The sequence below is a fragment of the Sinocyclocheilus grahami genome, unplaced genomic scaffold (assembly GCF_001515645.1).
Source record: "Sinocyclocheilus grahami isolate Dianchi unplaced genomic scaffold, SAMN03320097.WGS_v1.1 scaffold236.1, whole genome shotgun sequence".
NCBI lineage: Eukaryota > Metazoa > Chordata > Actinopteri > Cypriniformes > Cyprinidae > Sinocyclocheilus > Sinocyclocheilus grahami.
The window spans coordinates 481,732-505,577 of record NW_015505415.1 but is presented as its reverse complement, the minus strand read 5'-3'; the positions used below and the strand labels follow the sequence as shown (position 1 = coordinate 505,577).

Genomic DNA, 23,846 nt, shown 5'->3' with positions numbered 1-23,846 from the left:
ACAACAGACTTTAAATTGTTAAGAATATTTAGATCATGGAAATTAAGTATCAAAATATTAGATACCTTAAAAAGCCCGAATAAATAGTAAATAAACATTTCCTGACAAACAGTGCAAAGTAACAAGTAGAAAAATGCACAAAGAACTTGAATGGAGATTTTTCCATCTACAGATTTTTCCCTGACCTTCTTTTCTCAGTAAACTAAGGGTGCACACTATTGCTGAAAAACACAAGCACTACTCAGCAGTCAGATGTCTGTATGCACAAAGGCACAGATCCCTAAACAATGCAAAGTAACAAGTAGAAAAATGCACAAAGAACTTGTATGCAGATTTTTCCATCCACAGATTTTTCCCTGACCTTCTTTTCTCAGTAAATGAAGGGTGCACACTATTTCTGAGAAACACAAGCACTACTCAGCAGTCAGATGTCTGTATGCACAAAGGCACAGATCCCTAAACAAGACCATATCTGCAGATGAAACTTTGTTTGTAAAAGCATTTTTTAAATTTGAACGAGCACCTCATGACTGCACCACGTTATGTACGAGAAGACACAGGCGCAAGTGGAGTGTACAAAACATGGTGACATTCATTTTTAAGTAAATATAATGGGCGATATATTGCGTCACCAAAAATGATTGAGGTCATGTACATATATTGCACGATAAGTCGATATATTGATTATTGCGACAGGCCTAAGAAGAATGCTTTATTCTGATGTAATATTATTATTAATAAATGTTGATATTGTACATTGATGTATTTGAGCATGCATCTGTTTTGAAGTCAGAACTGATCTGTGTTTTGCGTGCTGTTGTTCACATTACATGTGTTGGGTGTAATGTGGTTCCTGGGCATCTGTGGTTTCTCGTGGCTCTGCTGCGGTCTCCGTGCTGACAGCTGATCTGATAGCAGACATGACCTGCAGATACTCATCCACAGACAGATGCTCCTCGACACGCACACAAACAACCCTGAACATGCCGTTTGTGATGCTTCAAGTCTTCTGTGCGAAACGGTCTTTCGCAGGTTGTTCATCAGTGATGCACGAGTCAATACATGAGGTCAAATGGTAAAATCAACATGAGATGTATTTACTTTTATAATTCATGCTCCAAGGTTAATTGTGAATGATGCATCAGTGGTGTTGTTCTAAAGAAAAACCTGTTTGTCTTCATAATCAATCTTTAAAATCCTCTCAGGGCGGTGTCTATGCTATTGCTAATAGGGCAGAGAGTGTCACAAATGGGCGGGACTTTTCCTAGTATGACGTCATTATAGGGAGAAATCTGGAATCGCTCGTTTGGAGAGACTGTTTATGAATTATTGGGATTATAATAAAACGAGTGGGTGGATTTTTACCATTATAGGCGGTGGGTTATACACACACACACACCATGGTTGTGAGACTCAGCTCACAGAGTTTGTGAAGCGTTTGCAGTATTTCCCGAGCGTTTAGGGGTGTGTGTGTGTGTGTGTTTCAGTGTGGCGTGTTGGGCGTCTCACATAGGTAGCATTCTCTGGCTGGCGTGTTCAAGCGTGACACCTGACTCCAGCACCGCCGTCCTGTTTTAGACACTCGGCGTAAGCGTTTGACGCGCTGCGAGTGTGTTTGTGTGCTGTCATACAGGAGCATGTGAAGGTCACGTGTGTTTGCAGATGATAAATATCAAATGTGGGCCAGTATATCATTCTACAAATGCTTTCCAAGCAATTACAAATTTCATAAATAGAAGTAAAATATAAAATGATTCAATGGAGATCACTAGATTTAAACCACACTTTTGGACTGCATGGACAATTTAAGCACATTACATGACAAAATTAGAGAAAAGCACTGTTGTTTACTTATTACCTTGATTATATATAACTAATGATAACTAATCTTGTTTTTCTTCCATCTCTCATATAGAGACATTGTTTATTATCTGATCAATTCCTCATGGATAAAATCAAGTCCTGCCTGTCATTGTTTTTTCTCATTTTTTTGTAAAATGATCTACAATTTTCAAAACTTAATGTCATATTTTATGGTTACTCATTCACTTTAATACAGAATATATAAATTTTTCATTAAAATAGTGCATTTTACTAGACACTCTGACAATTATATGACTGAATTTATTTTTATTTTTAGTTGTCATTATGTATTTTATTGTGATATTATTTTCATGACCATTAACCATGTTTTCCCACAAATTATCATTACTGTAATGCACACAGACATTGTACTTTTCATTTTTTTTTAATTCTCATTATTTTCAGTGGTGATAATTCTCATTAAACATATAATTAAATGATTTTTAATTTAAATCAGAATAAATTAATTGCATTACAACTAATAATATGATAATGTATACTTACTATTTTTTTAATTACAGTAATAAAAACTTAATTATTTTAAAAATACCCTTTTAAAGAATTTTTATTACAGAAATTTGAAGTTGAGGCTGAACATTTCTCAGTTGACATTTAAAAAAAAAATCATAATTAAAATTCTTCTCATTAAAAATGTTATAATTTTTTTTGACCATTTTACAATAATTATAATGATTTGTTTTATTTAAATCAGAATAAATTGAATGCAGTACAACTAATAATACCATAAAGTATACATAATTTTTATACAATAATAATAAAAAAAAACTTCTAAATGATCACTTTTATAATTGTATGTATTTATTTATTTCAGAATAAATAAGCAGTATTTTTTATGATAAGAAAACCTTAAAAATTTCCTTTTAAAGAATTTATACTTATAATATACTGTATATATAATTATATATTTATCACTTTTAAAGAATTATCATTAGATTCAAATTACTGTAATACAGTACCATATTAATGTAATTATAATATTTAAAAAAAAAACTAAAAAATTCAATTCAAGTTTATTTTTATAGCACTTGCACATCGTTGCAAAGCAGCTTTACAGAAAATTAAAGTTGCTGCATTATATTTAGTAATAGCGTATCAGTGGTGACTATCTCAAGGTGATGTCCATGTGGCAGAAATGTACGTTAATTTATTACGATTCATGTTTATGTGTATTGCAGCAGAGCATCAGGATGCTGATAGTGTGTGTGTGTGTGTGTGTGTGTGCAGGATGCGCAGCGGATCAGTAAAGCGTTGGGTCAGCGGGAGGTGGAGGCGGTGGTCAGCGAGGTGGGATGGATGACCTCGGTGAAGGACTGGGCCGGGGTCATGATCTCTGCTCAGACGCTCACGGGACGCGTGCTGGTGAGTCCAGACGCCTGCATTCTCACTCATATTACAGAGTCTCCTCAAGCTCCATTAATCAGAACTCACACTGACAAGAACATGAACAGTCATTAAATTGATCTGGTATATTTCTGAATAAGCTGGCAGATTTGAAAGGGTTAGCTCACCCAAAAATGAAAATTCTGTCATTAATTATGCACCCTCGTGTTGTTCCAAACCCGTAAGACCTTTGTTCATCTTCAGAACACAATTTAAGATATTTTTGATGGAATCTGAGGGCTCTCTGACCCTCCCATAGACAGCAAGGTAACTACCACGTTCAAGGTCCAGAAAAGTACCAAGATGATCGACAAAGTAGTCCGTGTGACATCAGTGTTTCAACTGTAAAGTTATGAAGCTACGAGAATACTTTTTATCTGTATGACGACTTACAGCAAAGACTTAAACCAAAGCAGATTATCCTGAGAGTCCAGAGACTGACCGTGTCTGCCTGATGATACACACACACACACACACACACACGTTTACTTAGCTATCTAAATGTGGACATTCCATAGGCGTAATGGTTTTTATACTGTACAAACTGTATGTGCTATTGCCCTACACCAACCCTACCCCTAAACCTACCCCTCACAGGAGACTTTCTGCATTTTTACAATAAAAAAACCCCAACTTTGTTTACTTTATTTTTATACCAGTTTTACAAATGAGGACGTCCCCAAAGGGTATGGAGCCAGAATGCTCTCAATAATAATTCACGCAAAAGACGCGATGCACACATGCGTAACCCAATTCACATGCATGAGAAATAATTCACTTGCACGAAAAAATATATTCACAAAAACCAATTCACATGCACAAAATAAGAATATATATTCATAAAATACGTTTCACAAATACAAAACACAATTCACAGATGTACAAATGTGTACAACATTTCTGAATGTTAAAAATTCAGGAGTTTATCATGGGCTGTGAATGTGAATCACCTTCGATTTTGTGTGAATTTTGAGACCTTCCTGCCAGCGAACTACTGCCAGCGGGACACTCGTACTCTTTAGCCAATCAGATTTGACCCTGTCAGTCGACCAATCATAACCCACTGTGGGCGTATTCATCGCGTGCCCTGGGCGTGCCTACCTGGATGCTGACGACATCAGCGCGAGACCACCGTTCAAGTTATGATTTAGCAGAGGTAAGTGCAGTTGATCGTTTTATTTCAGTTAACTAGCCAAGTAAAGGTTTATCGTTTTATTTTTGCATGTTTACTTAAAACTTGGAAGTTAAATCGGTCATTTAGACACTCAAAAATGTGAATAATGTAAAGCAGAGACTGCTATGAATACAGATAGTGTTCCCAAAAATGCAGCTGTCTTGTGTTAGCCACAATGTCTGGTCAAAATGAAGAAAAGGATTATACTCATTGCCCTGATTTTGTTCACTAACACTGGGTGGCCAATGTCCAGCCTAGCTCCCACTTAGCGCTGACCCTGCCCTCATAACCATAGCTTTACAATGATGAATAGACCTCAAGCCAATCTCAGACCTATGCGAGAGACATATATTCAACTGTGCTACGTTTGTACTCCATAATTGTCAGTTCATATTTCATGTTACAGGCACATTGCAATTAATCATGGTCAGGTCATTAAGTATTCAGAAAACTTTAATAAATTAATAAATCTTATACAGCAACTGTAACAACTGACTTGTTTTGAATGATTTAATTCTGACATAAAACCAGAACAATAAAACATTTAACAATGCATAAAGTGTTACACCTTGAACATGTACAAAGTTATGGGGTCCTGTTATAAACAAACCATGTAGTAATGATGCATGACTTAAAAAGCTGTTGAAACTGTCAAAAAGAATGGATTGCCACATGTTTTAAAAGAGTTGCAGTTCCAGATGAAATGTCTAGATTCATATCAGCTCATAACTTGTGACGGGATGAAGTAGAAACAGTCTCAGCAGCTACTTATTTATCATCAGCCTCACAGTTCTGAAATAAATAGTATCTGCAGCATAAACAAACTTAAATTAAATGTACACAGTCTCCAATGTTATGGGCTTACATTTCTGCCACAATTCTGCACGCGAAAGATATTTTGAGCGCACAAAAGTGCATTTTGCATGCGCGCGATCTGAGTTTTGTGGAGAAAATGCTCATTTTCGCAAAGAAAAAAGTCTTTCGAGTGCACGGAAATCAATTTTGCATTTAAAATACGTTTTTGGATGTGTGCAGACCTTCTCTTTCAAAACATGTTGCAATCCATTCTTTTTGACAGTTTCAACAGCTTTTTAAGTCATGCATCATTACTACATGTTTTGTTTATAACAGGACCCCATAACTTTGTACATGTTCAAGGTGTAACACTTTATGCATTGTTAAATGTTTTATTGTTCTGGTTTTATGTCAGAATTAAATCATTCAAAACAAGTCAGTTGTTACAGTTGCTGTATAAGATTTATTAATTTATTAAAGTTTTCTGAATACTTAATGACCTGACCATGATTAATTGCAATGTGCCTGTAACATTACGAGCAGTATAATGTATCTGTCACACACCTCTAGCGTGCCAGTGTTTACACACAAACAAACACACACACTCACATATACTCACATACTCAAGCACACACACACACACACACACACGCACACACACACTCCTGATGTGTCCGATCATATGACTTCTTTATGCCATGAAATGCTGTACAGTAACACCAAAAAATATTGTCTAATTATTTAATATTAGAAATATTACGTTTTATATTTTATAATGTAGTTATCTTAGAAATATAATGATATCATATATAAAGTTACATAATAAATTATCAGAAAATTATATTTTATGTTAATGTATTTTTATACATTTGTTATATTTACTTTATAATATTATATTATAATATGCGTGTGTGTGTGTGTGTGTTTGCATGCACAGGTTAATTAATGAGTCATTTCCTGTCCAGATTACGGCTGTGGCTCCTTATATTGTTGTTTAGCAGGAACATGCAGTCTGTAACCATGGAGACGACAGTTCACCTCCTTGCAGCAGGTGTGTGTGTGTGTGTGTGTGTGTGTGTGTCAGTCTGTTTAGGGGTTGAATGAACCTGCAGCTCAACACACATTCATATATTCAGAGATGCATGAGTTACTGTAGTTCAGTCAGTGTTTTTGAGCATGTCACACATGGGTCTAATTTGACGAACATGACCTGATCACATGACCCCTGCGCTCAGGTGTAACCCGATCTCTTCATTAAAGCTGTATTAGCTGTGACAGTGGCCGTAAGGGTCCCCAGTGATGATGCGTTTCCTGTTCCTGTGAGAGCCGTACTCCAGGGCTATTTCAGGAAGGGCTTTATTAATTCATGCGCTGTCCGGCTGTGTTTGAAAACTGCTTTAATGACTTTGCTGATGATTCAGAGACGCTGTGAGATGTTCATCTGTCGTGTGGAGGAGCGAGAAAGCTCTGCCTCACAGGCACTTCATTTATAAAGTCATTAGGAAATATAGACACAAAGATATATACGACTTTAAAATAAGATTGTATTGTTTTTATTTATTATTTATAATAATGATAATGTAGTTAATAATTCATAATAATAATTTAATTGAATTAGTAATAAAAAAATGATGATGATGATGATACAGTTAACTAAGATTAATACAACCTTATTTTAAATAATAATAATAATAATAATAATACAATTAACCAAGATTAATACAATCTTATTTTAAAGTATTAACAATAATAATAATAATAATAATAATAATAATAATGATAAACCAAGATTAATTCAGCCTTATTTAAAATTATAATAATAATAATTATTAGTAAAATATTACTAACAATTTAAAATAAGGTTGTATTAGCCATGCTTAATAATAATAATAATAATAATAATACAATTAACCAAGATTAATATAACCTTATTTTAAAGTATTATTATTATTATTATTATTATTATTATTTTCCAAAATAATAAATGCTGTAAAAATAATAAAAATTGTTCATGATACCTAATGCATTAATGAATGGTGGCATTTCTTGCACTAAAAACAGTAGTCATTTAATTTTGCGTTACCATTTTCCCCTTACATTACTCTTATAATTAAGCACTTTTTTTCTACTGTACCTTTAATATTCCTATATGCAAATCTCCTCTGTTGTGAACAGGTAATCAGGGTTTTCCTGAATATCTGTTGATATATAAAGTGTAGTGCTGTGTATGTTGGTCTAATTATCAAAATAACAAGCAAAATATGACCCTTTTAAAGAACTGTAAACTATATGAATATTTTTTATAAGGGAAGTAATTCTAGCACAGCTGTAAATCTACAAGCACTTCGAAATGTTCCTGATTCAGTCAGACTTTCTCCAGATTGACCTGTTGAAGACTGAAGCGTCCGACTCCGATCAAGAGTTTGGCACATTTATTCTTGAGAGAGAGAAACATCAGTCACACAGTAGTCATTTGATCAGTGAAAAGAATAATAAAATAATAGTAACCCAGAAAGCATGAGTCTGAAGTAGGGTTGTGACGGTGAGGAAATTTTCCCACCGGTTAATCGACGTGTGACAACACCAGTAATACCGGTATCACTGCGGGGGCGTTCCCTCTTTTCCTCGCTTTCCTTCGCTTTTAAATAGCTTGTAAAAGCGGCGTGCACATTTTACTTTCACTTTCGAATTAGCGGCAGTTCGGCGTCAATTGCTTGAATGCAACAACAAAATACAACGTCAAAATTCACTTTAGCCTATATATAAAACATAGAACTTTTATTAACAAAACTAATAAAAATACACCATGCTATAGGGCAGGCTATGCCTCATATAAAATAACAAATAACTTACATAAAGTTTAAATAGGTATACAAAATAGGAAATAGGCTAAGTAAACATGTATAATATATAACCAAATAAATGAGAAACGTAGAACGTTTATTAGCAAAACGATTAAGAAAGCTTGGAGGCACGGCATACACCTTGCTGTAAAAAAATTAAAATAAATGACACAACGTTTAAATAAAATAAAAATCAGCAAACACTGTGGAACCAATTAAATAAGAAACTGCAAAAAATAGGTGTAGTTTTTTATGTAAAATGTAATAACTTGTTTTATTTTTCATTTAAAAACAGCATATCTTGAGTGCAATGTAAGTCGCTTTGGATGAAAGCATCTGCAAAAAGCATAAATGTAAAATATAATGTAAAAAGAAATGTGACCCAGACGTGTTTTCGTCAGATTGACCCCGTCAGAATCACACCGATGAGAAAGAGATTCTGTCTCACCTCACTCTTCTCGTCTGTCTCACCTCACCTCACTCTTCTTGTCTGTCTCACCTCGCCTCACTCTTCTTGTCTGTCTCGCCTCACTCTACTTGTCTGTCTCACCTCGCCTCACTCTTCTTGTCTGTCTCACCTCACCTCACTCTTCTTGTCTGTCTCACCTCACTCTTCTTGTCTGTCTCGCGTCACTCTTCACTCTTCTTGTCTGTCTCACCTCACTCTTCTTGTCTGTCTCACCTCACTCTTCTTGTCTGTCTGCTGAGAAGAAGAGGTTATCTTAATTGAGGTTATTATGCAGATTTTGCATTTGTTCTCATTAATTCTGCATCTGCTGATGAGCGCAAAAGGCAATCCTGGGAATCATTGACCCACTGAACTGTTTTTGACAGCATGTTTAAAATCAGAGCTGGGCTTCAGACGTCAGCGATGGAAATGAATCTGACAGCGGTGGACGGTCAAAGCGCAGCTCTCCACCCACCCGTGATTTATCTGCTTCACCTGTCAGATTCACATCACGCAAGCACCCGCAGGAAAACATGCCGCAATGCAAAAAATGCTCCTAAAAATAGGTGCAAATATGCAAAATATTTATATTAAAATAAGTAGATCAGCCAACATACTTAAAGGAACAGCGCCTGAAAATAGGCTTATTGGAAGCTACCTAGCTGGGGACTATTTTCAGGCGCTGCGTAATATCAATGCGCCTGCATGCACCCATGGTACGGCAGCAAAGTTCCTTGATTATTACGCCGGAATGAGAGTATAGTTCCTAGCCATATCGGCCTAGAAAATCACAACTTTTCATTTTCCGTCGGTCTTAGTACACGATGTAACTACAGAAGAGTCAAGTTTTAAATAGGAAAAATATCGAAACTCTGGTCATTTTTGAGCGAGATGCTAACGGTCTAATCAGATTCAATGATCTATGCTAAGCTACAGCTAAAAGTGCTACCGCCAGACCCGGAGATCGGCTGAATGCATTCGAAAATGGTAAAACTCAACTGTTTAACTCTAGGGGAGTTGGAAAATGAGCCTATTTTAAAAAATAGTGGCGTGTTCCTTTAAAGACCCATCCCACCCTGGACATCAGGTGTTTGACCGGCTGCCCTCTGGTCGACGTTTCAGGTCTATCACATCACGGACAAACAGACTCCAAAACAGTTTCTACCCCAGAGCCATTCGTGAACTGAACACTGCCAAACAATCTACTCAGACTCTTGGTCTTGACCACGATACCACTGAACATTGCATAGATGCAAAGAGTATTTTCAACTGTTCCTCGTTGGTTTACATTTCAACTGTACTTCGGCACTACTGTTTTTTGTACATTTCAACTGCACTATTGCACTACTTGTTTACATTTTAACTGGATTCTTGCGCTACTTGTTTACATTTCCACTGCACTACTTGTACATAGGGTCACCGCAACCCAGAGTTGTGCAACCTCCGGATACCTCACCTCAGCTGCTATGCCATTTTATCATATTGTATCATTTTATCACATTGTCCTATTGTTGTATATATTTATTTTTATTAGGTCTTGCACTTTTAAATGAATACTGTTCCAATACCTTTTGATGTTATGTGTGAATAACACCAAGGATTGCTACTTAATTTCATTGTACTCTGTGCAATGACAATAAAGGAATCTAATCTAATATATTATGCAAAATATAATTTCTCACTTTTTAATAATAATAATTTAAAAATTAACCAATATTAATAAACCCTATTTTGAAGTGTTATTATTATTAATATTTATAATAATAATAACAGAAATACTTTAAAATAAGGTTATATTAATTGATTAATTTAATTGTTTGCTTAATTTTTTGTTAAATTCTACATATACTAATACATTTCTAACAATTAAACAAATGTAATACCTATATTTATGAATTAACATTAACATTAGTTAGTTAGGAAAACGTCTTCAAGAAAATCATGTTGCAATGCAAAAAAATAAAAGTCCTAAAAATGCAGTGGGTTTCATTTACTTTACACAGAATATAAATTCTAATTTCTTAATAATAATAATAATAATAAAATGAAATAATAATAATAAAATGAAACCAATAATAAAATGAAATAATAATAATTTTAAATAAGGTGTGTTAATCTTAATTATTTGTTAATTTCTTCATATACATTTCTGACAATAAAGAAATATGAAGCCTGTTTTTATAAATTAACATTAGTCAAAATAATGCAGTAAAAGTGTTCAAGATATCTAAAATGCATTAATGAATGTTGACTTATAGCTAGCATTTCTTGCACCAATTAAGTTTTGCTTTTCCATTTACTCTTATAAATACATTTTTTTTTTTGTTTGTTTGTTTGTTTTTTGCTACTGTACCTTTAAGTTTCCTATATGTAAATGACCTCTGTTGTCAGTTTTAGTTCATGAAAACAGCATCAGAAATGTCATGCTGCCATGCAAAAAATAGGTGTAGTTTTTTATGTAAAATGTAATAACTTGTTTTATTTTTCATTTAAAAACAGCATATCTTGAGTGCAATGTAAGTCGCTTTGGATGAAAGCATCTGCAAAAAGCATAAATGTAAAATATAATGTAAAAAGAAATGTGACCCAGACGTGTTTTCGTCAGATTGACCCCGTCAGAAACACACCGATGAGAAAGAGATGCAGGTCGTTCCAGTTACATCTCTGCCGGGACAAACTCACTGTCCTGTTTTGTGAGCGCAGACACACACACACACACTCTCTCTCTCTCTCTCTCTCTCTCTCACACACACACACACACACACACTCTCTCTCGCTCTCTCTCTCACACACACACACACTCTCTGTACTGTAAGTGTTCTCCAGCCTCCTGCACAGGTCAGAGATCTATATTAGTCAGACTCTGATCCAGATTCATTAATGATAGCAGGTATTTCTAGAAGCAGAGAGTCTACAGAGCTGTAAGTGCTGATGGATCTGTCTGATCGTTCATAGAAATTAATCATTTTATTCATCAATGACACATTCAATTGATCAAAAATGACAGTAAATACACTTATAATGTTAAAATATATCTCTATTTCAAATAAATGCTGTTCTTTTGAACTTTGTTCATCTGTGAATCCTGAAAAATAAAATGCATCACGGTTTCCACGCAAATATTGTGCAGCACGACTGTGTTCACCATATGATAATATATAATAATATATTAATAATAATCAGAAATGTTTCCTGAGCAGCAGATCAGCATATTATACTGATTTCTGAAGATCATGTGACGCTGAAGACTGGAGGAATGATGCTGAAAATACAGCTGTGCATCACAGAAATAAATTAGAGTTTAACAGATATTCACATAGAAACTGCTATTTGAAATAGTAATAATATTTTAAAATTTTACAGTTTTTACTGTAACAAATAAATGCATCGTTGGTGAGCAGAAGAGACTTCTTTCAACAACATTAAAACTGACTTTGACATTGTCTGCTTTAAGTGAAACTATTTTAATTTAGATTTTATTTTATGTTATTCATTGTTTTATTTTATTTTAAATTACAGCAGGGTTGAATTGTTAGTTTTATGTTTTTTATTTTAATTATTATTAAGTAAAATTTGCAGCAGATTTGAATTGTTAGCTTTATGTTTTTAATTTAATGTATTCATTAAAATTCACAGCAGGTTTGGATTGTAAGCTTTTTTAAAAATTTTTATATATTAAGTAAAATTCACATCAGGTTTGGATTGCTTTTTTTTTTTTAATGTAAAATTCGCAGCAGATTTGAATTGTTAGCTTTATGTTTTTTTATTTAATTTAATTTTAATTCACAGCAGGTTTAAATTGTAAGTTTTATGTTTTTTATGTATTAGTAAAATTTACATCAGGTTTGTCTTGTTTGTTTATATATATATATTTTTAATTTCATGTCAAAGTTGCAGCAGATTTGAACTGTAAGCGAAGTAAATGTATGTTTTACTGAGGTGACTGATTTCCATCATGAAGGTGTAAATGAAGTGTTTCCTCCGCTGGTTAAAGTGAGTGAGTTAGAGGGTTAGAAAGGTTATCAGAACCTGCGAGAGAAAGAGAGATGACATAATCTGCTGAAAATCCTCTTTGTCCTCTTCCACATGCTCAGAGTTTTTAGCGGAGCAGGCGACTCGATTCCAAACCCTCGTTATGAAATTCCTCTTATTTGAGCGTCGTACACAAAATATGATCAGCGCGTTACATCACAGCAGTGGATTACACTCAGCTTCAGCTTCTGCTGCCGCTGCACAGGGACTTACAGCTTCAGTTCAGACACAAATTCATATTCTGCCATTTCCATTTGTTCAAAACCTCGATGAGTTTGTGTCTTTTTTGTATTGTGACTGATTGTGGCAACTTTGGATATGCAGACGTGCAAATGCAGTTTACTATAGTTTCAACTTAATGAAAAATGACCAAAATATTAATGATATCTTCGAAACTGGGAATTAAATATTGGCATCAATCAGTATTTGATATTTCATTAGCCAATATTAGGCTTTGAATACTTGTTTGCAGCTTTATTTGTCGTTTATTATTTTAGTTTAGTTTTTTGATTTATGTTTTTCATTGAATTTCAATTTGTATATTTTATTTTTATTATTTATATATTATATTTCATTTTAATTAATACAACTTATGTTTATTTATATTTATTTAAATTCATTTTTAAAGTTTAGTTTACGTTAATTTAGATTTATTTGTTTTATTTTTTGTTTATTTTAATAGTTTGTTTTAGTTTAGTTAATTAGTTTATTTTAATGAATACATTTGTTTTTTGCATTATTACTGCTTTGGCAAAATACTTTTTATTTTATTTTACATTATATTATTAATTTATTTTTATAATTTAGTATTCTGTTAGCCTAAACAGGATTCACAAAAAAATGACAATTTACATTTGATATTTAATAATTTAATAATTCATATTTTATATGATTTTTTTGTATATTTTAGATTTTTTTATTTTATTTATGAATTCAGTATTCTTTTAACCTAAACAGGATTCACAAAAATTGAATGAATTGTACATATGCCTCTAGCTACACTTTAGAAACTTCCATCCATTCGTATTATACGTATCAGAGTTTATCCAAACTCATATTTGTGTCTGTTTTCTAGAACTACACATGATTACCTGCAAACACTAATGAGATCACACTGTGAGTTCTCACTGCTTTTGACTGTCATTTATAATTTACAGCGTAACGGTGACTAACGCTCTCCATCCTTCACAAAGCACTTGAACAGAAGATCTGTGACATTTCCCTCACTTTACTACAGCCTCTCCTTTACAGAGCGCTGCGAGGATGAGGAGGATGAGGAGCGCTTTCAATAATTCACTAGCTGCTGTAAATACTCTCTCTCTCTCTCTCTCTCTCGTACGGTGGCCGAGAAGTGCAAAGCAGATCACAATTCTGAAAACAAAATAACAAATTACAAACGCAAATGCAAGTCTAAAAAACAAAATAACAATTCAGAAAGCACAACAACAATTCAGAAAACATTATAACAAGTCAGAAAGCACAACGACAAATCAGACAAACCGGAAGAGGAAGGTATAGTTTGAGACAGCACCATTGGTTTGGGATTACTCACCGCTGACTGGACGAGATATCTGCCAATCACCGTATACAGGGTGTCTATTTACATTTAGTTAAAAGTGGCTGTAACTCATCAGCTCCAGTGGTGCAGATGGATAAGCGCTAGTCGTTGGCTTTTTGACGCGATCGACACAGGTTCGATCCCTCCTTTTGCCGAACTTTTTTTTCCTCCCTTTTCAAATCTCGTATTAGCAATAAATTCTATTTACACTAAGTGAAAATAGCAGTATGTTTAGCAATATGCTATTTATACTATGTTAAAATAGCAGGATTTCTACTATCAAGTATACTACTTGTTGCAAATAGTGGCAATTATCTGCACTTCAGTATTGTAGTGCATTATAAAACAGTATGCAATAATAACGTATTGAGTCTAAATTATAATTAAAATTATTACATGGATGCCACCTTATTGGTACAATAAAGCCCTCCCTACACCTACCCTAACCCTCCCCGATAGTTTATTTTCAACTTTTTGATTATTTCCTTAATTTTTTATTGAAAATAAATGCCTTTACGATGTGATACGAGATTTGAAAAGTGAGAAAAAAAAGTTTGGCAAAAGGTGAGATCGAACCCGGGTCGATCGCGTCAAAAAGCCAACGTCAAGCACTTATCCCTCTGCACCACTGGAGCTGATGATTTACAGCCGCTTTTAACTAAATGTAAATAAACACCCTGTATATGTTGATTGACAGATGTCTCGTCCAGTCAGCGGTGAGTAATCCCAAACCAATGGCGCTGTCTCAAACTATACCTTCCTCTTCCGGTTTGTCTGATTTGTCGTTGTGTTTTCTGACTTGTTATCATATACATATATATATATATATATATATATATATAACTTAAAAAATAATTTTAAATAATGTAATGTATATACTAAGTAATACAATAATATATAAAGAATTTATATTTATATCATTTTATAAATTATATAATTTATCATTAATATTACTATTAATATTAATTATTAACAAGGTGCATTCTGAACCGATAAGGGTCTTTTCTGTTTTGTAACACTGAGCTCTTAAACTATATATTAACTTATATTATATAATATTCTATTAACGGTAATATTACTATTAATATTAATTATTCAACTGTAAATATTTAATTATTAAAATTAATATTTATTTTTAAATCATATTGATAATTGCCTATATGTTTGTGTATATAAGTATTAAAACTAGTGAAACGATTTCAAATCCACAGTTATCCTTCAAAGGAGACGTGTAACACAGTTTCTGCCAGTCTCATGTTAATCTCGAGTATCTATAGAGTAGCACTGCATCCTTCATATCTTCGAAGAGTCTCTGATTTGATCAGATTTCTTAAAGAAAGATACAGCTTTACGCTTCCCTCTGAAAACAGCCGAGCTCTTGGAGGCGTGTCGTGGGCGGAGCTAAAGAGTCACGAGCACTTATGCGCCGATTGCCAACAAAACACAGAAGCTTGATGCAGTTTTACTCACTGCCTGAGGTTCCAGCTCATGACCGGGATCTTTTATCGCTGAGACCGCTCCATCTTTCAATATCAGACGATGTGCAAATCCAGTGTTGAACTGGGCCTTGTTTCTAAAACATCCGTCACTGAAACGACGTCATGAAGGGCCGTACTTGAAAAAAACTTTCCGAAACTTATATGAACCCGGAAGGAGTGCATTTGGCAGCACAGAAATACTCCGTCATAAGTCCAACTCGTTTTTTGAAACTTTGGCCATGTTTGAGAGAATCCAACTCTTAAACAGTGTAAATAACTCCGAATGCATGAAATAGCATTAGACCCCTTTAAGAAGATCTGTTATCATTGTGTAAGCTCGTGTTTCTATCATATTTTATCCAGTATACTGTATGTGACGGGCTGTGAGTGACCCTTATGCAGTCTGGAGTCGGTTTTCTAAAGCGCCGGCTCAGACGGGTCATGAAATGAGGGCTGACCTCTGACCCCTGCAGCTGTAGTAAACGCTGCCATCGGCTCCTCTCCTCTTCTGCTGTCAGTCAGTCAGCGATTAGAAATCACACTGAGTTTCACTTTCAGACAGCAGATTAGATCTCATGTTAGACACACAACTCACTCCTGCATTATACATCACATCAGGCCAGTCGAATCCTCAATTATTCACATGCACTTGATTCAGATTTGATACTTTAAAGGGGTCACTGGGGCTAGTTGTCACAGTCAAGTCAATTTCTGTATAGACAAGTTATCAAACATGTTGCATTGTCCATCTATCTATCTATCTATCTATCTATAGATAGATATATATCTCTATTATTTATTTCGATTATTAAATTAAATTTGGATTATTATTATAATAAATATTTATATTATAAATATTAGATTATTATATGTTCATTATTTAGATTTTTATATATTATATAAATTATTGTTTATCATTAATATTACTATTAATATTTCTGATTTATAATATACTATTAATATTACCACCATTACTATTAATGTTTTAAATTGTAATCATTTAATAGGTAATTAATATTTAATTTTAAATTCTTGAACATTTCCACAAGTGCTAACCAAAACTAAAATCATAAAAAAGTTTCCTTTACTTGAAATAAAATAAAATGTAAAAAACCCTTAAACTTATTTTATTTCATTTCTCATTTTCATTTAGTTGAGCTTGATGTACTAATATAATGAAAACTAAATTGCTACAATTGAACTAATATTAAAATATAATATATTACGTAAGATATATTAATAAATATTAGAATATATATATATAAAAAAAAACGAAAATAGTATCTCAATGATACAAAAAACATATATACTGTATATAAAATGTGTATATATATAACTAACTATTACATGAGGTGTATTCTGAACCAATACAGATATATTTGATTTATAATATACTTTCAATATAACCACAGTTACTTATAATATTAATTATTATCAAATGTAATTTGAAATAATATTGATAATTACAGTGTGTAATAATATATATTCGCTCATGTCAGGTTTGTGTGGATCAGTGGATGAATCTGTTGTGGCTGAACTCACGCTGAACCTGTGGGTTTGTTGTGTTGTTTGTGAGCATCAGCTACTCCCTCTGCTGGTCACACGGGCCGAAGGGCCGCCCATTACCATGGAAACAGATGTGTCAAAGCATGAGTGTGCATGAATCAGACTCCAGACGGGCCGAGCGTCTCCTAAAATCAGCCGTTTAACGGCATGTTTTGACTGGGACTCAGCAGCGGGATGCTCCCGCGTGTGAGTGGCCATTAAAAATACATGCAGGAGTTTTCTCAGTATGAGTGATTCAATGGTTTACAGACAATAGCATTTCCCCTCATGGAAAATAATCTACTGTAGCTGCTCATTCAAAATGCATGAGAGACTCGCAGCGAGAGGAAGAGTAGGTCAGCTGTGTTTCCTCCACATCCACACACCTGTTTGCTCACGATCGCTTTACTGCGACCTGCTCTCTGATGGGTTCGATTCTCAAGAGATAATGATCATTATTTATTCACCCTCATGTTGCTCCAAACCTGAATGGCTTTCTTCATACAGATCTGAGATATGCCATATCAAGCTGGTTTTGCATTTCCACAGCTTTTTAATATTAATATAAAGAATAATGATAAGTATATAATGAGTCTAATAAAAACAATCATTAAGCAAATTATAATAATAATAATAAAATCATTATTATTAATAATAATAAATGTTATATATTATTATTATTATTATTAAGTATACACTACCATTCAAAAACATTTGGGTTAGTATGATATAAAAAACATATTTTCTGCTCATCAAGGCTGCATTTATTTGATCAAAAATACAGTAAAAACAGTAATATTGTGGAATATTATTAGAATTCACAACAGCTGTTTTCTATGTGAATATCTGTTAAACTCTAATTTATTTCTGTGATGCGCAGCTGTATTTTCAGCATCATTCCTCCAGTCTTCAGCGTCACATGATCTTCAGAAATCAGTATAATATGCTGATCTGCTGCTCGAGAAACATTTCTGATTATTAGCAATGTTGAAAACAGTCGTGCTGCACAATATTTTTGTGTAAATCGTGATGCATTTTATTTTTTAGTATTCACAGATGATTAGAAAGATCAAAAGAACAGCATTTATTTGAGATAGAAATCTTTTTTAACATTATAAATGTCACTTTTGATCAATATAACGCATCCTTGCTAAATAAAAGTCTTAATTTCTTAAAAACAAAATATTACTAACTGTAAACTTTTGAATAGTATTACATATATTTATGTAATTATTAATAAAACATACTTGATTTACTATCAAGATAAAGCTTCTCACACAAAGCTATTATGTGGCTTCAGAAGATTTTTTATGATACAGTTACGGTGTTTTATGTCTCTTTTGGGGATTGAGCAGCATGAAGATTCTACTAAACATCTCTTTTTGTGTTCCACGAAACAAAGCGAGACAGATTTGGAAGGACATGAGCGAATGATGACAGAAAGTTCCTTTGCTCTGAACCGTTCCTTTAAAGCTGGATGAGAGATCTGATGGTTTTTAGTGTTTTTTCCCCTGTCCTCAGTGGCTTGATGTTTACACAGCATCCAATTCCTGCCCAAATCTCATCAGGATCTTTCGACTAAAATGGGTTTCTGCCAGCAGGACGTTCTGACTAATGAGAACGACGTCCCAGTTCAGCTGGAATCACACACACACACACACACACACACACGCACGCACGCACGCACAAACGAGCTGAGCGTTTAAAGAAGTGTTTGCATTTATAAACAGTGCTAATTGACAGCATGTCACTGTTTCATTTAAAGTAACAGACGTGTTTTGTTGTCTTGTGTGTTTCAGGTGGTGCTTGTCTTTGCTCTGAGCATCGGAGCACTTGTGATTTACTTCACCGACTCCACAAAGTGAGTATATGTCTTACTTTATTCCTGTGCATTTAAATTCAGGGTTCAAAATTAACCACCAACTTTAACAAATGCAAGTAATTAAAATGCAAACTATAAAATGGCTCAGTAGTTGACTATAATACATGCTTTAAATTGAATAATAAAAGTCAAAACATTCATGAGTTTTCATTGTAAACAATTTCTTGAGTGAGTAAATCTGGTTTTCATTTAACTTGAATGTTCTGGTCTGGTCAAATGGACATTTTGACAGTGATTTGTTTTGCATTTATTATTAATAAGCCTTTGACATGAAATTGTTCAAATTTTATTTGATTAAATTTTTAAAGGATTTATTTTTCTTTTAAAAGTTAAAATTAAAGTTTTATGCATTCATATGGTTGTCAGTGTTTTGAACAATACATTTGTATTAAACAGGGTTATTATAGTTGAATAAAAATAAATTAAATAAATCAAAATAGCTGAAAGAAATTAAAATGACAAAAAAACTTAAATGTATTAATTTCAGCTAGTTGCCAAGGCATCATTTCTCATTTTTCATTTTATTTAACTTGATGGTCTAAAATAACTAAAACTAAAACTGAAATAATAAATAATGAAAACTATAGACATATTTAAGAAAAAAATAAAAACTAACAAAAACAGCAAAATTACTAAACCTTTAACTAACATTACAATGAAAGCAGAAAACATAAAAATAAAATGCAATTGAAAATCTTAATAAAAACTATAATAGCATCTCACTGATACCAAAAACACTGGTATTAAATAATAAAACACAGAATTTCCAGAAGAATTAAATTAATTTCTGAATTTCTGATAGATAAATAAATAAATACATTAATTTCATGTGGCACTATTAGTGTTAAGATTTTAATAAATTATTGATTTTTTTTATTTCTATTCAGTTGATTAGGTACCTTTTTGAGAATTAAATGTAAATTAAACCATAATACAGAATGCAGAAAAAATAAATAAATAAATTTAATTTTATAGAGCTCTATAAATTATCTATCTATCTATCTATCTATCTATCTATCTATCTATCTATCTATCTATCTATCTATCTATCTATCTATCTATCTATCTATCTACCTATCTATCTATCTATCTATCTATCTATCTATCTATCTATCTATCTATCTATCTATCTGTCTATCATCTACCTATCTATAAACATTTATGATACATTTTCCCAATGTTCAAAAGTTCATCGTGGACTGTATCCATGAATAAGTGATGGGGACTGGGGCGGAAGGAATCGTCCCTTGGGCTTCGACAGACAGATTTAGGAATAGAAGCACAGAGAGCGAGTTTAGAGCGTCACCACTGAACATACGGGGGGCAAACTGACGTCATCAAACATCTCACACATCAGCGAGCTCATAAAGGTGCAGAACGTTATGACACAACCGGTTTACGCCACGGGCAGCACATGTTTGTTTCTCTAATGCAGTTTTTCCTCTGAATAGACTGCGATTAAAGCAGAACCGGTCATTACATTAAACATCAGCAGGTGCATCTGTCAGAAATCATCTGGTGGTTTAGAACTCATTAAAACAATAGTTTACTCAAAGTACATGAGGACAGATGCCGTCAAGCTCCAAAAAAGTATTATAAAGTAGTTTATTTGACTTGTGCACTATATATTTATCATACTGTATAATAAATAATCATTTGCTGAAAATCTGAGCTCTCAAATCTCCTTCCACTGTGTTTCAATTGGTCACAGGACACGAGAACTAATTACTTCTGGTGTCATTGACAGGTTTGGAAAGACATGACAGTGTGTAAATGATAAGGAAACCAAATTAACCTAATTGCATCACTTCAGGTTAAATACAAATGCAATTCAGTATGTATGAAATGACATTGGCAGATAGACTTACACTGAACCGTGTGTTGTGATCCTGGCTACTTTGTGTCATCTTAAAGGAATAGTTCACACAAAAAGGAAAATCCTTCAGGCCATCCAAGATAGATGAGTTTGTTTTTTCATCAGATTTGGAGAAATGTAGCATTGCATCACTGTCTCAGCAATGGATGCTCTGCAGTGAATGGGTGCCGTCAGAATGAGAGCCAAACAGCTGATAAAAACATCACAATAATCCACAAGTAATCCACAGCACTCCAGCCCATCAGTGAACATCTGGAGAAGACAAAAGCTGAAACAAATCTATCATTAAGACATTTTTAATTTTAAAACTGTTACTTCCGGCTAAAATAACCCTTCCTCCAGTGAAAAAGTAATCTGGTCTGAATCAGGAGATAAATCTGCACAGATCAAGCAAGGGTGAGCATATTTTCTGCAAATATTCATTTTTGGGTGAAATATTCCTTTGAACATTATAAAAGCATAAACACTTGCATAAATTTGTACTTACAAGTTTTATTTCAGTATCATAAAGATCAAAAGCAATGTCTGTTTCAGAACAGTTTTGCTTGTTTCAGTACATCTTGTTCTGACCTTATTGTGTTGTAATCTTTCAGATCTTTCATATCTGTATAGCATGTCCTGTTCAGCATTAGAAACACGCACTCATGCCGTCCTGCTCAAAACAGACCTGTTGACACAGGAAGTGAGCCTTATCCTCTTCCTCATTAGTGCATCATGGGGGATTTAACAATTTCATTTGAGACTTTGGCCTCTGGCTAGCAGCGTTTAATTGTCCTGAGCGCTATAAACCTGCAGCGGGGCATCGGGTCACAGCCGCAGGATGGCATTAGAGCATGTGATGAAACTGCATTAGAATATGAGTGGGTTTGTTTGTCAGAGACACAGCAGGTACAGACGTGGGCGAGCGCCATTTCGGCCTCTCTGTAGCCTTGAATCTCAACATTTGTTTGCCTGCAAGAAGTGTGACCTAAACACATGCCACAAACTCTCCTGCGTTCATGAAAGTACTGTGAATATCACTGAAAGGACTGCAGATAGATAGATAGATAGATAGATAGATAGATAGATAGATAGATAGATAGATAGACGGACGGGTGGATAATGAATGAATGGATGGATGGCTAGATAGATATGTTTATGGATGGATAATGACTGGCTGGATGGCTGAATGAATGGATTGATGGATGGATGGATGGATGAATGAATTGATCAATAAATAAATGGATCAATGGATGGATGGATTATTGGATGGAGGGATGGATGGATGGATGATTGGATAGATAGATGAATGATGAATGGCTAGATAGATAGATAGATAGATAGATAGATAGATAGATAGACGGACGGGTGGATAATGAATGAATGGATGGATGGCTAGATAGATATGTTTATGGATGGATAATGACTGGCTGGATGGCTGAATGAATGGATTGATGGATGGATGGATGGATGAATGAATTGATCAATAAATAAATGGATCAATGGATGGATGGATTATTGGATGGAGGGATGGATGGATGGATGATTGGATAGATAGATGAATGATGAATGGCTAGAAAAATGTATGGATGGATGATGAATGGCTAGATGGATGGTTGGATGAATGGATCAATGGCTAGATGGATGGATGGATGGATGAATGGATTGATGAGTGGCTGGATGGATGGATGGATGGATGATGAATGGCTAGATAGATGGATGGATGAATGATGAATGGCTAGATAGATGGATGGATGGATTGATGAGTGGCTGGATAGATGGATGGATGGATCAATGGATGGATGATTGGATGGATGGAAGATGAATGGCTAGATGGATGGACGGATAGATGAATGGATTGATGAATGGCTAGATGGATGGATGAATGGATTGATGAGTGGCTGAATGGATGGATTGATGAGTGGCTGGATAGATGGATTGATGAGTGGCTGGATAGATGGATGGATGGATTGATGAGTGGCTGGATGAATGACTTGATGATTGGCTGGATAGATGGATGGATGATGAATGGCTAGATAGATGGATGGATGGATTGATGAGTGGCTGGATGGATGGATTGATGAGTGGCTGGATAGATGGATGGATGGATCAATGGATGGATGATTGGATGGATGGATGATGAATGGCTAGATGGATGGACGGATAGATGAATAGATTGATGAATGGCTAGATGAATGGATTGATGGATGGATGATTGAATGGATGGATGGATAATTGGATGGATAGATGGTTAGATGGATGGATGAATGATGAATGATAGACGGCTGGATGATAGATAGATAGATAGATAGATAGATAGTTCGATCTCTAGGGTGGAAGAACACTTACTTTCATCATCTGAATTTTAATTCTAATTGAATAGGTTCATTTTCCTGTTATTCTCATTCTCGTTCAGCTTCCTGTGCTTTGGCCGATTCAGTTCAAATTCTCATTCATGAGCTGAACTGGAGCAGAGCTGATTGTTGAGTTGTGAGTTGTTTTTTCGCGTTTGCTGTGTATGTGAAGCTGGATGTGGCCTGTGACCTGAGCTTACTGTGAAGTATTACTTACATTAAATGTCTCTTAATTAAAGCCGGGCTTGAGTTTCAGTTCAGTCGTGTCACTGAGAGCTCGGGTGCGTCTCTCTGACCCGCGGGAACAGAACCAGGCAAACAGAGCTGGATAGAGTTGCATTTCTCAGTCCTGCAGCTGTTCTGAAACTCCTTCAGGTCGAGAGTTTCACAGCTCGCTGTTCTCTCGCGGGTCCTTTGATGTTCACAGCCTTTGTACAGAAGCGTTGAATGGCTTACACTAGAGTCAAACCCAATCCACCGGAATAACAGACTGGAGCAGAGTTTGCTGTAGCGCAGGAAACATCAGCACACTGATCTCTGAACCGCTTCATATATATATATATATATATATATATATATATATATATATATAATATATATATTTTTATGATATATATT

The 23,846-nt window shown here is 34.3% G+C and overlaps 1 protein-coding gene across 1 annotated transcript in view; it reads left to right on the top strand.

Moving 5' to 3' along the window:
- LOC107597763 (calcium-activated potassium channel subunit alpha-1-like) overlaps positions 1–23,846 on the top strand; it is a 93,804-nt gene that overhangs the window by 27,956 nt on the left and 42,002 nt on the right. The window contains exons 2-3 of the mRNA XM_016288943.1: positions 3,109–3,243; positions 18,937–18,998. Of these exons, the coding sequence (XP_016144429.1) occupies positions 3,109–3,243; positions 18,937–18,998 (197 nt within the window). The remainder of the gene's footprint in view (positions 1–3,108; positions 3,244–18,936; positions 18,999–23,846) is intronic.